General features: G+C 45.2%; 1 protein-coding gene across 1 annotated transcript; it reads left to right on the top strand.

Annotated features, from left to right (window-relative positions):
- The first annotated feature begins 2,748 nt into the window (after positions 1 to 2,748).
- Positions 2,749 to 12,272, top strand: ptpn6 (protein tyrosine phosphatase non-receptor type 6). Its single transcript, XM_052065127.1, has 15 exons — positions 2,749 to 2,880; positions 4,466 to 4,588; positions 5,663 to 5,857; positions 7,331 to 7,514; positions 7,614 to 7,730; positions 7,810 to 7,938; positions 8,162 to 8,258; positions 8,664 to 8,743; positions 8,858 to 9,004; positions 9,601 to 9,732; positions 9,808 to 9,962; positions 10,688 to 10,755; positions 10,844 to 10,995; positions 11,683 to 11,747; positions 11,914 to 12,272. The coding sequence occupies exons 1-15, from the start codon at positions 2,873 to 2,875 to the stop codon at positions 12,011 to 12,013; spliced, it is 1,752 nt and encodes a 583-aa protein (XP_051921087.1). The 5' UTR covers positions 2,749 to 2,872; the 3' UTR covers positions 12,014 to 12,272.
- The last annotated feature ends 776 nt before the right edge of the window (positions 12,273 to 13,048 follow it).

Raw genomic sequence — 13,048 nt, 5'->3', positions numbered from 1 at the left:
TTTCAAGTGTGTTGGGGTTTCGCAACCTTCATTTGTTAAGCGTCTTCAATTCTTTTGTCGTCTGTCAAGCCGGAGCCTGTTTCCATACGGGAGCTTTAGAAATAAGGAATCGAGGCAAAAGTAATGGCTCACACCTCTTGGGGTTAAAGTGACTCCGGAGCTCTGTTCGGGCAAATGACGTCCTCCGAAATCCAAGAGGAGAAGGAAATAGGGGGGGGCGAAGAAGACAAAAAAAATAAAAATCAATCCGCACAGTGTACACATCCTTCGCTTTGTAGCTGACCAGTTCTTTCTGCAACGAACGGAGCATTAGAACAAAAGTTATTTTCAACACTTGAAATGGATTCAGAATAGGTTAAAAAACAAACGTGATACCAATGAACAGTATTGAATTGTGAAAAAAAAAATATGAACATGACCATATGTCAGGGGTGTCAAATCCATTTTCGTCGCGGGCCACATTTTAGTTACCATTTCCCTTTGAGGGACATAACGACTGAGACCATTTTAAAAAAGTCAATAATAACGGATTATTCAATGACTGTTTAAGTTGCTGTCATGGGGGGGTTGGCACCCAAAAAAATGCTGACAATGTCTCTCTTATTTATTACATATGAGAATATGAAACTTTGGTCCATATTTTGACAAGTATCATGGAAGTTCATTCATTCATTCATCTTCCGAGCCGCTTGATCCTCACTAGGGTCGCGGGGGGTGCTGGAGCCCATCCCAGCCGTCTCCGGGCAGTAGGCGGGGGACACCCTGAATCGGTTGCCAGCCAATCGCAGGGCACACATAGACAAACAATCATCCACGCTCACACTCACACCTAAGGGACAATTTAGAGCGTCCAATCAGCCTGCCATGCATGTTTTTGGAATGTGGGAGGAAACCGGAGCACCCGGAGAAAACCCACGCAGGCCCGGGGGAGAACATGCAAACTCCACACAGGGAGGCCGGAGCTGGAATCGAACCCGGTACCTCTGCACTGTGAAGCCCACGTGCTAACCACTGGACTACCGGGCCGCCCTATCATGGAAGTTGACATCTTTAATTTGCTTTCGTGGGCCACATAAAATGATGTGGCGGGCCAGAACTGGCCCCCGGACCTTAAGTTTGACACCCATGCTATATGTAGACCAACCAGGTTTCCACCTGGTTATGCTACCCATAAAAAGAATACACCGGTTAATTTTTGTCCCTCTGACATTTTTTTTTTTTTTTGCTCTGCCATGTTAACACGCAAAATCTACAAAAATTTCTCATTGGTGAATTTGACGCGTCAAAAAAAATGGCATTCCGCAAGGAAATGTCTTTGTCATCCCCCCCCCCCCCCCCCAAAAAAAGGTTTTTACGTTTCAGCCATCTATATGTCACGAGCGTGCATTGATGAACCGATTTGTTATTTATAGTAAGTAAATCACTTTTAGGACCATTCAGAAATTGCGAAACGTAGGTGTCCCAATATTTTTGTCTCGTGTGTGTGTACTTTGCACAACGAGATCACTTGATAAAAGTTTTTTTCCAGAGAAAAAAAAAAAAAGCCAAAGACCCGGTCAGGAAGCAACATCTTATCTCCCGGCAATTGAAGAAAATTAAAGCAAATTGCAGGGCGGCAGTCTCATCTCATCACCAGTGGACCTTTTCAGGCGGCGAAATATACGGAAGGAGGTGAAACGTTGCCCCAAAAAAAAAAAAAAGTTGCGAGTCCTGAGGTTTAGGTCGACGTGATCTCAAAATTCTTAATTCATCATTTCCTGCAGAAAAGTCCACAAGGCCGGGTCTCGCTGGCGTGTGAAGAGGAACAAGAATGACGTGGGTGAGTCGACAAATGCGCCTTTGTCTGTTTCCAAGTTCCTATATTACGTGCCGTGTTTAGGCCGCATTAATAGCGGACAACGTTTTGAAAAGCTCGATCGCGACGATGACATTTTTTCCTGTCGTGAAATCGCTGGCATTTGACCAGGGGTGTGTAGACTTTTTATATCCACTCTGATATTACGGCCAATGAACGCACGTCAGCTGCATGTAACATGTCCTCCATTTTGATGCGAGTGTTGCGTTACGGTGGGAAACTTGTCAGTTTTTGTGTTGAAACAATTTTGCACGCGGACACACACACACGCACACACACACACACACACGCACACACACACAGTATTGAGCTGCGAATAAGGAAGTATACAGTGCCGCTGACCTTTGTGTTGTCACACTTGCTCGCGCACACACCTGCAACAGAACAGAGTAGCAGCAGACAGGTGGGCAGGCGGACCCGAGACACCAAAAAAAAAAAAAATGCTGAACAACAACCACTTTGGAAATTCTTTTCAGAATGCCAACAGATAATGTTTGACCTGCGCTTAAAGACAACCACCAAAAAAAAAAAGGGAGGAATTCCGCCTATGTCAGCTCTTCTGGTTCCTGTCGGGGCTTTCACTCTTTTTGTGAAAGGAGCGACAAAAAAAGGAAGGAAGAGTGAAAGACGACGGTAGGCAGACTCGCGCAGAGCCACGGCGAGGAAGGGCAGAGTGTCGAGAGCTGCTCACTCGCCTTTGGGAGGGGGTGGGGGGGGGAAAGCCGAGAGGAGGACGTTTTTGTTTGCGTTCCCGCCGGGGTCGCACGCGCAAAAGCTGAGCCAGGAGGGAAAAGAAAAACGGGTAAGTTGCTTTTCACGCTGGGGTGCAAAGTCAAAAATGTCAGCAGAAATGAGTTGAGCTTCTGTGGGGGGTGGGGGGGGTTGTTGTTGTTGTTGTTGTTTTTTTTTTTTTGTATAATGAGATCTCAAACGGATGCCTTTTTGCACAGGTGCCAGGCCTCCTGTCCGGCCTTCACTCTTGTCATCGTCTGACCGAGACGCTGTGACGGCGCCAACATGGTTCGGTGAGCGGACGTTGCCGCCGAGCGCTCCTTGTGAAGCAACGGCGCCAACTTCTCTCTTTCCATTCCTTCTTCTTCTCTTTCTTGCCCCTCAGCTGTTCTGATTCTCCATCATGTGATTATTTCTGCTTTCTTTTATTTTTATGGCTTTTGTGTGCAGGACCCTTTTTTTTTTTATGGGGGTGGGAGGGGTGCGGGGGTGCGTTTTATGTTTAGAGATCATCAAGCGGGCACACCAAAAAGCCTTTTTTGCTACATTTTTGTCATTTTTGTCTTTTATGCGTAGGAAATCAACGCGCTTGACAGAACACCCACAAGCATTTACGAAGCAAAGCGGGGGACAATCAACATCGTTTACCAAAAAAAAAAAAAGAACGTACACCGTACATTGAAAATATTTCAAGACATTTTAAAGTCAAGAAATAGAAGTCGGTTTTGTGAAAATTACAAGAAAGAAAAGTGATTATTAATTTTTTTTTTGGTGGTTTGGAGCACAGCAAAAGAAAAGCTTTCAAAGAGTGATCGGCGCACCCTCGCACCCCCGTTTTCATTGCAAAATCCTCTGGATGATCCTCGAGTTTGACACGGTGTGGCGGCAATATTTCACAGCCGATTTTTTTTCTAGTTTTGCTTGAAATACGGAAAGAGGTATTTTTTTTTCTTATGCAACAATGAATACAAAGTGCCTGCGATGGGGCAGTTTCTTTGGAGCCAAAGGTGGCAAAAAGCGCTCACACACGGCATACTTGGCAAAACGTGCTCGCCTAGCTTTTGCTTTCATTTAATTTTAGCGCCACCGTCATCATCACTCGGTTCATTTTTCATTTTCTTTTTTTCGCCGGCGTATATTTTACACGTCGGCGAAATAAAGGCGGCTTTCAATCGAGCGATGAATGGAATTCAAGTCGACATTGCACTGCTTTTTCAAATATCGCAAAGGTTGCACTTTTGGGCGAGAAAAAAAAACGGCTTTGTGTTTGTTGGCCCTTAAACGTTTTGAAAAAATATTTCGTTTTTTAAAATTTTTTTGGGACAGCATTACAGTGCTCCACCGGTTAGCACGTCGGCCTCACAGTGCAGAGGTTCGATTGGTGCTTCGGCCTTCTTGTTTGCAGTCTACGTGGGTTTTCTCCGGGTGCTCCGGTTTCCTCCCGCATTCCAAAAACATGCATGGCGGGTTAATCGGACAATCGTCACAAATTTGTTTCCGTGATTGGGCTCATCCGACTTACTGACTGACTTCTGCCAGTACGCTCAACTTGTTTGAGGTTCACTTTCTGAAGGTGTCGCAGCGTAAGACTCCCAAAGTCGACGTCTTTCCTGAGTTAGTAACTCCAAAACGAAGTAGCTGAACTGTCTGTCAATTTAATTCATGGCGGGTTGCCCGTCATTTTTGGATAGATCAATAAATACATCTTTTTTTTTGTTGTTGTTTTCACTGCAATGCAATACAGATTGATTTGTTGCTTTTTGTTTTCTTTAAAAAAAAAGTTGTTCAGCTCTGCTTTGAATGCAAATTGGAACAGTCAAGTATTTGTGTGTGTGTGTGTGTGTGTGTGTGTTTGTGTGTGCGCGTGCGCGTACGCAGGTGGTTCCACAGAGACATCACAGGCCTGCAGGCCGAAGACTTGCTGAAGACTCAGGGCATCTCCGGCAGCTTTCTGGCCCGACCCAGCAAAAAGAACGTGGGCGACTTCTCTCTATCTGTCAGGTAACAATGCCGCTCGATAGGGATGCTCCCTCCCCTAAAAAAAAAATCCTAAAATTGCTGTTTTGTGCACCCCTTGGCTGTCGCGCAACCGTTATTCTATTTTATAGGCTGACACTTTGGCTGGGTGCTGCGAACTTTATCACGTTTCATTCCGTAAAACGCCTTTGCTATTTCTTTATCGTTAACTTTGATTTTTTTTTTGGGGGGGGTGCCCAGCACTGTGAACAGAAAATATGAAAATGACTAAATTGTGATTACGAATGATTAGGTAAGCAAAGTTGCCTTTGAGCACAAGCTATGCGAGCCGCCCATAGCTGTCCAAAATGCCCAAACCGTCATCGTCCATCATTAAAACAAAACAAACAACCAAAAAAAAAAGCATGTGACTACGTGTGTATCGCGTAAAACAAATTTATCAGACCACTTCATCGAAACAACACCATGCAGCATCACGTCGCCATTTCTTTCATGCCGACGCTCTCAATTTAGCTCGACTTTTTAACCATTTTTTGTTTTTTTTATCGTTATTTCAGAAGACATTTGAAAAATGATGGCCACCACCAATTTTTTTTAGTTCAGCGCTTTTTTTTTTTTTTAAAGCATCTTTATACAACAAAATAATTGTTACAGAAACATGAACGTTTGTTTGGGCCGGAGGGGCACGCGTATTGGGAACAGTATTTATACACTGTAAAAAATTTCATTTTGATGTCTTGATTATTGTTCAAATTTAAGCATTCTAAGTTGCATTATTTTGATCCAAAATACACCGATTTATTTTTTTTTTGTCAAGTGCAAGGGTTGCCAAATCTTAAAAGCTACCTATTTCTACATCAAAGCTTTTTTAAAGGCCGTTCCTCTGAATATATTAGAATTTTCATGAGCTTAAAAAGTGTCAAATTAAAGTTTCACAATAGAAATTTGCTCTCTCCGTTTGCTCACAAATGTCGTTTTCGCAGCACGGCATACAAATAAAGAGATACTGGGAAGCAAAACAGTTTCTAAAATATATATTTTTATTTTTTTTTATTAATTTTTTTTTTTTTTTAAACGGACTTGTTGTTTGATGGTCAGGGTGGGCGAGCAGGTGACCCACATCCGCATCCAAAACACGGGGGACTACTACGACCTCTACGGCGGGGAGAAGTTTGCCACGCTCTCCGAACTGGTGGAGTACTACACGGCCGACAACGGCATCCTGCAGGACAAGGACGGCACCGTCATCGAGCTCAAATACCCGCTCAACTGTTCCGACCCCACCACCGAGAGGTCCGTGCCAATGCTCGATGCCGCCGCAGCCCCCCCCCACCCCCTCCCCTTTCGTTTCGTTTCACGCTGAAAATCTCACGCCTCGCATTTGGACAGAAACGATCAACCCTCGTCTTTTAAACATTTTTTCTAACGGTCACATTACTGACTGAGAGATGAGAGGGGGGGAGCGGGGGGGTTTGACCGCCGGTCGTGATTCACACGGTTTGTGCCGTCCATCCGACTGTGAAAAAGATGCACTTATACTTTCAATCAGTCAACACTCGAGTCAGGCCGATAGCGTGAGTGTCACCCCCACGCCCCCCCACCCCCCCGCACCCCCCGCCTGCTGTCCTCCTTTCTGTCAGTTGTCTAACTTCCCTTTTGCCGCTGCGGTTGGAAACTTTGCCGTTTTGACACTCTCGAAAGCGATGGCCAGACCTTCCTCGCTCGCCTTCCTCTGTTGCACACGCCGTCGTGTCCTCATCGGCTTTTTTTTTTTTTTTTTTTTTTGCCGCATCTCGGGGAAACTCTGCGCTGGACATGAGTTGCTCTTTTATTAGGCACGTCTTTCATGCGTCCAGGGAAGTCACCCTGCAGTTTGGGCACTTTTCAGACCGACACTATTATTTCCCCCCCCCCCACATTAATTCAAATCAAATCTTGGCAACAAGGAGCAGTTTGCCATCTACACTTTTCCCCAAAAAGCCCATTTAGAGATATTTATTGCCACTCCCAGTTGATGTTTAGTGTCAAACATCAAAACAGAGTATGTTTATCTCAATGCGAACAAAAAATGCAAAACAACGGCATCGCGGTGACACAAAAAGTCGATGCGGGACTCCTCCGACTCACGGGCCTCTATTCTTTATCCTCTGTGAAGAACGCCGACTATTTTTGCTGCGCTTTCCTGAGCAATTGTGGCCAAAGCCCCCACCCGACCGCCACAAAAAAATTAATTCTGTCTCCTCCGTTTGTTTTTAAACATTTTTTTTTTGTGTGTGCACAATGTTTTAGAATTGACAAGAAGGGTTTCAAAGGGGTTAGCCACATGCTCAGAAGTTGAGGTGGAGAGTTGATGAAGAGGGTGGGGGGGGGGGTGGAGAACCAGCTTGTTTGACAACTAAAAATACTCTGTCCTCTTTAGCCACAAAATCTGTCATCAGAAAAATTTTCCGACCGCAAAGCAGGAAGTTGAGAAGAAAGAAATCGAGAAGTGGGGCTAAAATTAAGCCCAACCCAGCGGCGTCTACGTTGACTCTTCCACGCACGCGCGCGCACACAGAAACCAAGTGTAGCAATGAATCGAATACGAATGGATTTCATTTCACGAGAGCGCACTTCATCTCCGACGTCTTTATCTCTTCCCTCACCAAATTCCAATCCGATTTCTGTCGCGCCGTACGTTGTCTTCATCTCGCCGCCTTCCATCTCAACGTTGCGTGATGTTGACTCCACCGCGTCACGCTCACCTCAGCTCATCCGCATGCCCAGGTGGTATCACGGCCACCTGTCGGGTCCAAACGCGGAGAAGATGCTGATCGCTCGCGACGAGTCGGGCACCTTCCTGGTCAGAGAGTCGCTTTCCAAACCGGGAGATTTCGTCCTGTCGGTTCTGACGGACGAGCGCGGCAAAACGGGCGCGAGGAGAGTGTCGCACATCAAGATCATGTGTCAGGTGTGTGTGCGCGTCTCTGCGTGTTGTTTTTGGGACTTTAGTTGTATTCAATCTTTTTTTTTTTCTTTCCGCTCTCTCTTTCTTTCTCTCTTTTTGAAGAATGAGTGGTACACCGTGGGAGGCTCGGACATGTTCGACACGCTCAGCGACTTGGTGGATTTCTACAAACGGAAAGGCATCGAGGAGATTTCGGGGAACTGGGTGCACCTCAAACAAGTACGCTGGGATGTGGAATACGTAAGCTACATAGGAATTGTTTGGGTGTTTTTTTTTTAATTGCGCGTGCGTCCGGCAGCCTTATTACTCCACCAGAGTGAACGCGGCCGACATCGACAGTCGAGTGAAAGAATTGGATCAGACTACGCTCATGAAGCAGGAGGCCGAAGGCGGGAAAATCAAGGCGGGCTTCTGGGAGGAGTTTGATGTAAGTCAAATCGCTCATCATCGCCATTGTGTTTGTTTTGTGACCTTTCCGGCTTCACGATATTAAAGATTGGCGCTGGGCTGCCATCTAGTGGTGGTGGAATTCTCAATCTTATCATTTAAACGTGTTGAATGCTTTTCAGCAAAGTGACTTAAGCTTTGACCTGAAGGGCCGTCGTGAGCGGACATTGAATTCCTAACCCATCCTCACGACTGCCACGCAGGCTCTTCAAAAGTTGGAGGCAAAAGTGAAAAAGAGTCGCGAGGAAGGCCAGAGACCAGAGAACAAGTCCAAAAACAGATACAAGAATATTCTTCCTTGTAAGTCTTGTGTTGTTATCTTTTTTTTTTTTTTTTAGAATGGCTGTTTGCGGGCTATTCACAGAGTGGCCCGGGCCTCGAGTAGCGAGCATCCACTGGATTGGACTGCATATCTCTTTTTCTGTGTTATACTGCCCCCTGCAGGTGGACACAGCACACACTATAAGGCAGCCACAATGTCCATTGAATGGAAGCCAAAAAAAAGGGGGGCGGGGTCAAAACTGCTGCTAAATTCTTTACATTCGATTTAAAGTGTGTGTGTATACTGTGGGGGGGGGGATATATATATATATATATATATATATATATATATATATATATATATATATATATATATATATATATATATATATATATATATACTGTATATATAATGTTGAAAATGTTTTGAATTCTTCATTGCAGTCAATGACACCAGAGTGACCCTGCAGGATGCCGACCCCAACGCGGTGGGCTCCGATTACATCAACGCCAACTACATGCGAGTACGTGGCCCAAAATCCCCCCCCCCCCCCCCCCCAGGCCTCTGGGTTGCCCACCTCCCAAGATACGAGCTGAAAGTTGTTGACTTTGTCTCCCCCCCCCGGGTCGCTTTGTAGAACACCTTGTGGGAGTCGGAGAATCCGAAAGTTTATATTGCCACTCAGGGTTGCCTGGCAACGACGGTCAACGACTTCTGGCAAATGGTGTGGCAGGAGAACACCAGGGTCATCGTCATGACGACGAGGGAGGTGGAAAAAGGGCGGGTCGGTATATTTCCAGGTGGCAGAAATCAGGCATTCACACCGATGCTATTGGTCGCTATGATGTACTGTAACATTTCTCCTGTTTATGATTTGAAACATCATTTAAGAAACATCAATTTGATCAAAAGTGAATGTTTGTAACAACTCTCATCCAGCAATAGGGATCAAACCTGACCACGAATGGCAAAAAGACACAACTTTGCCGCTTAGAAGACCACCCCGACTCTTAACACAGTTACCCGACACTAAGATGCTAAAGATGGTGCCAAAGCACTACTTTTCTATTACACTGGGCACACACCTGTCTTTAAGAAGCTCCTCCCCTCAGTTCAACATAGTTCCTTCACACCAAATGCCACAAGATGGCACCAAAGCACTACTTTTCTATCAGAGAGGGATTTGGCACCATCTTCTGGCATCTTTGCGGGTGTTCAGAAAGCACACGCGCTGGGATCAGACTGGAGTACTGTTGGTAGCAGTCGTAGTAATAATTTAAATGAACAGCCAAAAGCTACTCGGCAGAAATTATGTGTGGGCTTTTTGTTTTTATTTTTTGTGTGTAGCCTTAACGTCTCTCTGCCTGACTGTGCGCGCAGAATAAATGTGTGCCGTACTGGCCCGATAGCCCGGGCACCAAGGAGGTGGGCCGCTACGTGGTGACCTCCAAATCGGACTGGGAAGCGACCGATTACAAAGTCAGAGTGCTGGAAATAGCACCCGTGAACAAGGTGGACACCGCACGCCTTTTTTCACCTCGCTGCACTCCGGTGAAACTTGCTTAGCGTTTCACTTCACGTCCATAGCCCAAGCACTCCCGCACCGTCTGGCACTACCAGTACCTGAGCTGGCCCGACCACGGCGTCCCGCAGGAGCCCGGCGGCGTCCTCAGCTTCCTCACACAAGTCAACGCCAAACAAGCGGAATATCCGAATGCTGGCCCCATGGTCATCCACTGCAGGTACGCGGATGATACGGAGAGTCGGCGCTCCGTTTCAAGTGACCGGCAGCGCCGTAACGAATCTGCCGTCATGCAGAAGTCCTTGAGCACTTGGTGTCCACAACAGTTAGACCGATATGTCGAGGGCTGAAGCTGCAGTAGTCAATTTTGCAAAATAAATCCCGGTTTCAGGCTCAATTTTAAAGAAGGTAATTGAACTGAAGTTTAAAGCCTAAATTGTTATGATATATAGAGAATGATGGTGTATCTAAGATGGAGCCCTGAGGAACTCCATGGCACACATTGAACCCATCAAACTGAACACATGGAGATTTTTCAGATGGGCTCTTCACAGACCAACCCGACGCCTGTTCACACCAATCAATACAGAGTCTTGGTGACTGCACGCAGCGTTAAGATTAAAACGATCCGAGTTTCAGGATTAGCCTAGCTCAAGATTTGCAGTCGACCGATAGTTTATCCTTGAAGAATGTTTCGGCTTGTGACGCCGGGAGTACAAAGGCCTCTTTTGTTCCGCCCGTGTTTGGGAATGCTCACCCTTACCCTTCCACCTCTACCCTCGTGTTGCACAACAGTTTCCCTGCGAACCAAAGTGACCTGGAGTTACATTTCGCCACGAGCGCTGTCAATAAGATAGCGCCGTACCTTGATGTCGGGCTGCCCCAATTTGCAAGTTGTCTAAGGTTTCACTCGGTCGTCACACTGATTTTACTTTGTGTCTGCAGCGCTGGAATTGGTCGGACGGGCACCATTGTTGTGATTGACATGATCATTGAGACAATTGACACAATAGGTAATACTGCCCATGCCACCACAAGTTAAAAAAAAAAAACCTGAAGTTGAATGTGAGTGAATGTGTGAGCTCTCTCGTCCGTCCGCAGGTCTAAACTGTGACATCGACATCTCCAAGTACATCCAGATGGTGCGCGAGCAGCGCTCCGGCATGGTCCAGACCGAGGCCCAGTACAAGTTCATCTACCTGTCCGTTTCCGAGTACATCCAGACCACCAAGGCCAAAGATGGCGCCTACATGGTAGGAAGCGGGGCTACAACCTTTTGAATACAGTGCTACCTCCACTTACGAAAAGAATTGGTTCCGGAAGAAATTTCTTAACTAGAAATTGTTGTAAGTAGAGACGCATTTTCCATTTAAATGCCCTAATCCGTTCCAAGCAAGCCCAAACTTCAGACATCAATGTTTTATCAAGCATAAAAATGCATCAAAATATGCAACAAATACATGTTACAATTACAATCTTGAAATTTCTTTCGTAACAAGAGGCAATATTTTCCTGTTGAGGCATTTCGTAACTTCAAAGAGACGTTTGTAAGTAGAGGTACCACTCTATTGCGATTTAACATACGATGTTTCTTTTAAGGGTCATTTTCCCGTGTGTGTGTGTGTGTTTATGTATGTTTTTTTTTTTTTGGTATTTTTTTAAACAAACACAAGCAAAAAAAAACAAATCTGTGTTACTATATACAATACCCCGAATTTGAGATTTAATGTGGAGAAGCAAAAGGGCGCCTTCAAGACAATAACCTGTACAATGTCCAAATGTGCCAGCTGACCTTTGAACCTTTCTCTGCTGGTTTGTGCTCCGCCGCCCAGAGATGCTTTTTTTTTTTTTTTATCAGCAGTGCTTTGTGAGAGATGAACTTTGGCCGGAAAAGTAATCCGTGACATCGATTTCACCCCTGGTCTTATCTCCTCCAACAGGAGCTTGAAACGGAGTATGAAAATCTGCAGCTCAAACACCCGCCGGGGAGCAAGAGCGTTGCCAAGTGAGTGAAAGTCAGAATGGGGAGGGGGAGTCGTTCGATCCGTACGACTTGGCCCATCGATCTATTTCAAAACTCAAACTCGCGGCCACAAGTTTGCCCAAGCATGTGCAGTCCAACCTCCTCTGTTTTTTTTTTTTCCCTCAACCTCCCATCTCTCTCTTGGCAGAAGCAAAGAGTCCGACGTGTACGAGAACCTGAGCAAAGCCAGGAAAGACAAGAAGAAGCCCAAGTCAGACAAGAAAAGTGGCTCGCTCAAGAAAAAATAATTGTTTTGGGGTGTTTTTTTGGGGGGGGGGTACATTGTAAAGTCATCCTGTGTTATTTATGTGGGCCCACTTTCACAACACAAACATCAAGTCTAATTTCTGTACGACGACCAGACCGCAGCGTACTGAAAATGAAAAGGAGTTCAGTACAACTAAAGTTGACTCAACTTTGGGACACGGGCTCTTGTGCTTGATTGACACTTGGACCAGCTTCTCAAATCTTCACACGTACAATAAAAATGAACAGTTCAAGTCACAAGGAGCCCTTGAGTCTGTGAGAGTCTGTTGACGTCGTTCATCCATTGAGTTTCAATGCCGGTGCCACTAAATAACTGTTTCAACTGCTTTAAAAAAAATAGTAATAAATGATATTTCAATACTGTATGTAGTCCTCTTAAAATTCAGACTAAATCAGTGAAAGAAATATTTCCATGTCCATTTCCGGCCTTACGGTGTGTGAATGGGCAGCCCTGCTGAGGATTACGATGGATATTTTCGATTTATAAGAATCAAACATGTCGCAATTTTAGGTGAATTCATTTCGTTTGAATGAAAAAAGGGATGACCACAAAAATTGAAAGCAAAATCTTCCTTGTATTAACTGCCATAGTAAATAGAATTTTTTTCCCCAAAAATATCGCTGTACTTGTTCTGATCATTAATGTTGATACTGCCGCCCCCCCCCCCATTCTCATCACATTCATTTTGTCATTTTAATGAGGTTAGTGGTACCTAAAATAGTTACAATCAATTCTGCCTCATTAAATATGAGCCATTTTAGTGATTTATTTTTAAATGTCTTAGCTATATATGTATGTGTACATGTATATAAATGTGTGTGTGTGTCTGTATAAATATATAGATCGAGGTAGATAGCTAGATAAAACATTTTTCGAATCGAGAACCTTTTTTGAATCGAGGTCCTATTTCGAGGGGAGGAGTCCACTCCTCCGTCCAGCAACAGGCTCCTCCTTCTTTCTCCTTTTTTGGGCTCTTAGGCCCCGCCCCCTTTGAGGAAAGGCAAACGGAAAGACG

The sequence above is a fragment of the Hippocampus zosterae genome, chromosome 5 (assembly GCF_025434085.1).
Source record: "Hippocampus zosterae strain Florida chromosome 5, ASM2543408v3, whole genome shotgun sequence".
NCBI lineage: Eukaryota > Metazoa > Chordata > Actinopteri > Syngnathiformes > Syngnathidae > Hippocampus > Hippocampus zosterae.
Note: the sequence above shows the minus strand (reverse complement) of the source record. Positions and strands in the feature narration are given on the sequence as shown.

Coding starts and splice junctions, on each gene's coding strand:
- ptpn6 (XM_052065127.1), top strand. Junction 7,515..7,613: donor ACATCAAGATCATGTGTCAG/GTGTGTGTGCGC, acceptor CTCTTTTTGAAG/AATGAGTGGTACACCGTGGG. Junction 7,939..8,161: donor GCTTCTGGGAGGAGTTTGAT/GTAAGTCAAATC, acceptor ACTGCCACGCAG/GCTCTTCAAAAGTTGGAGGC.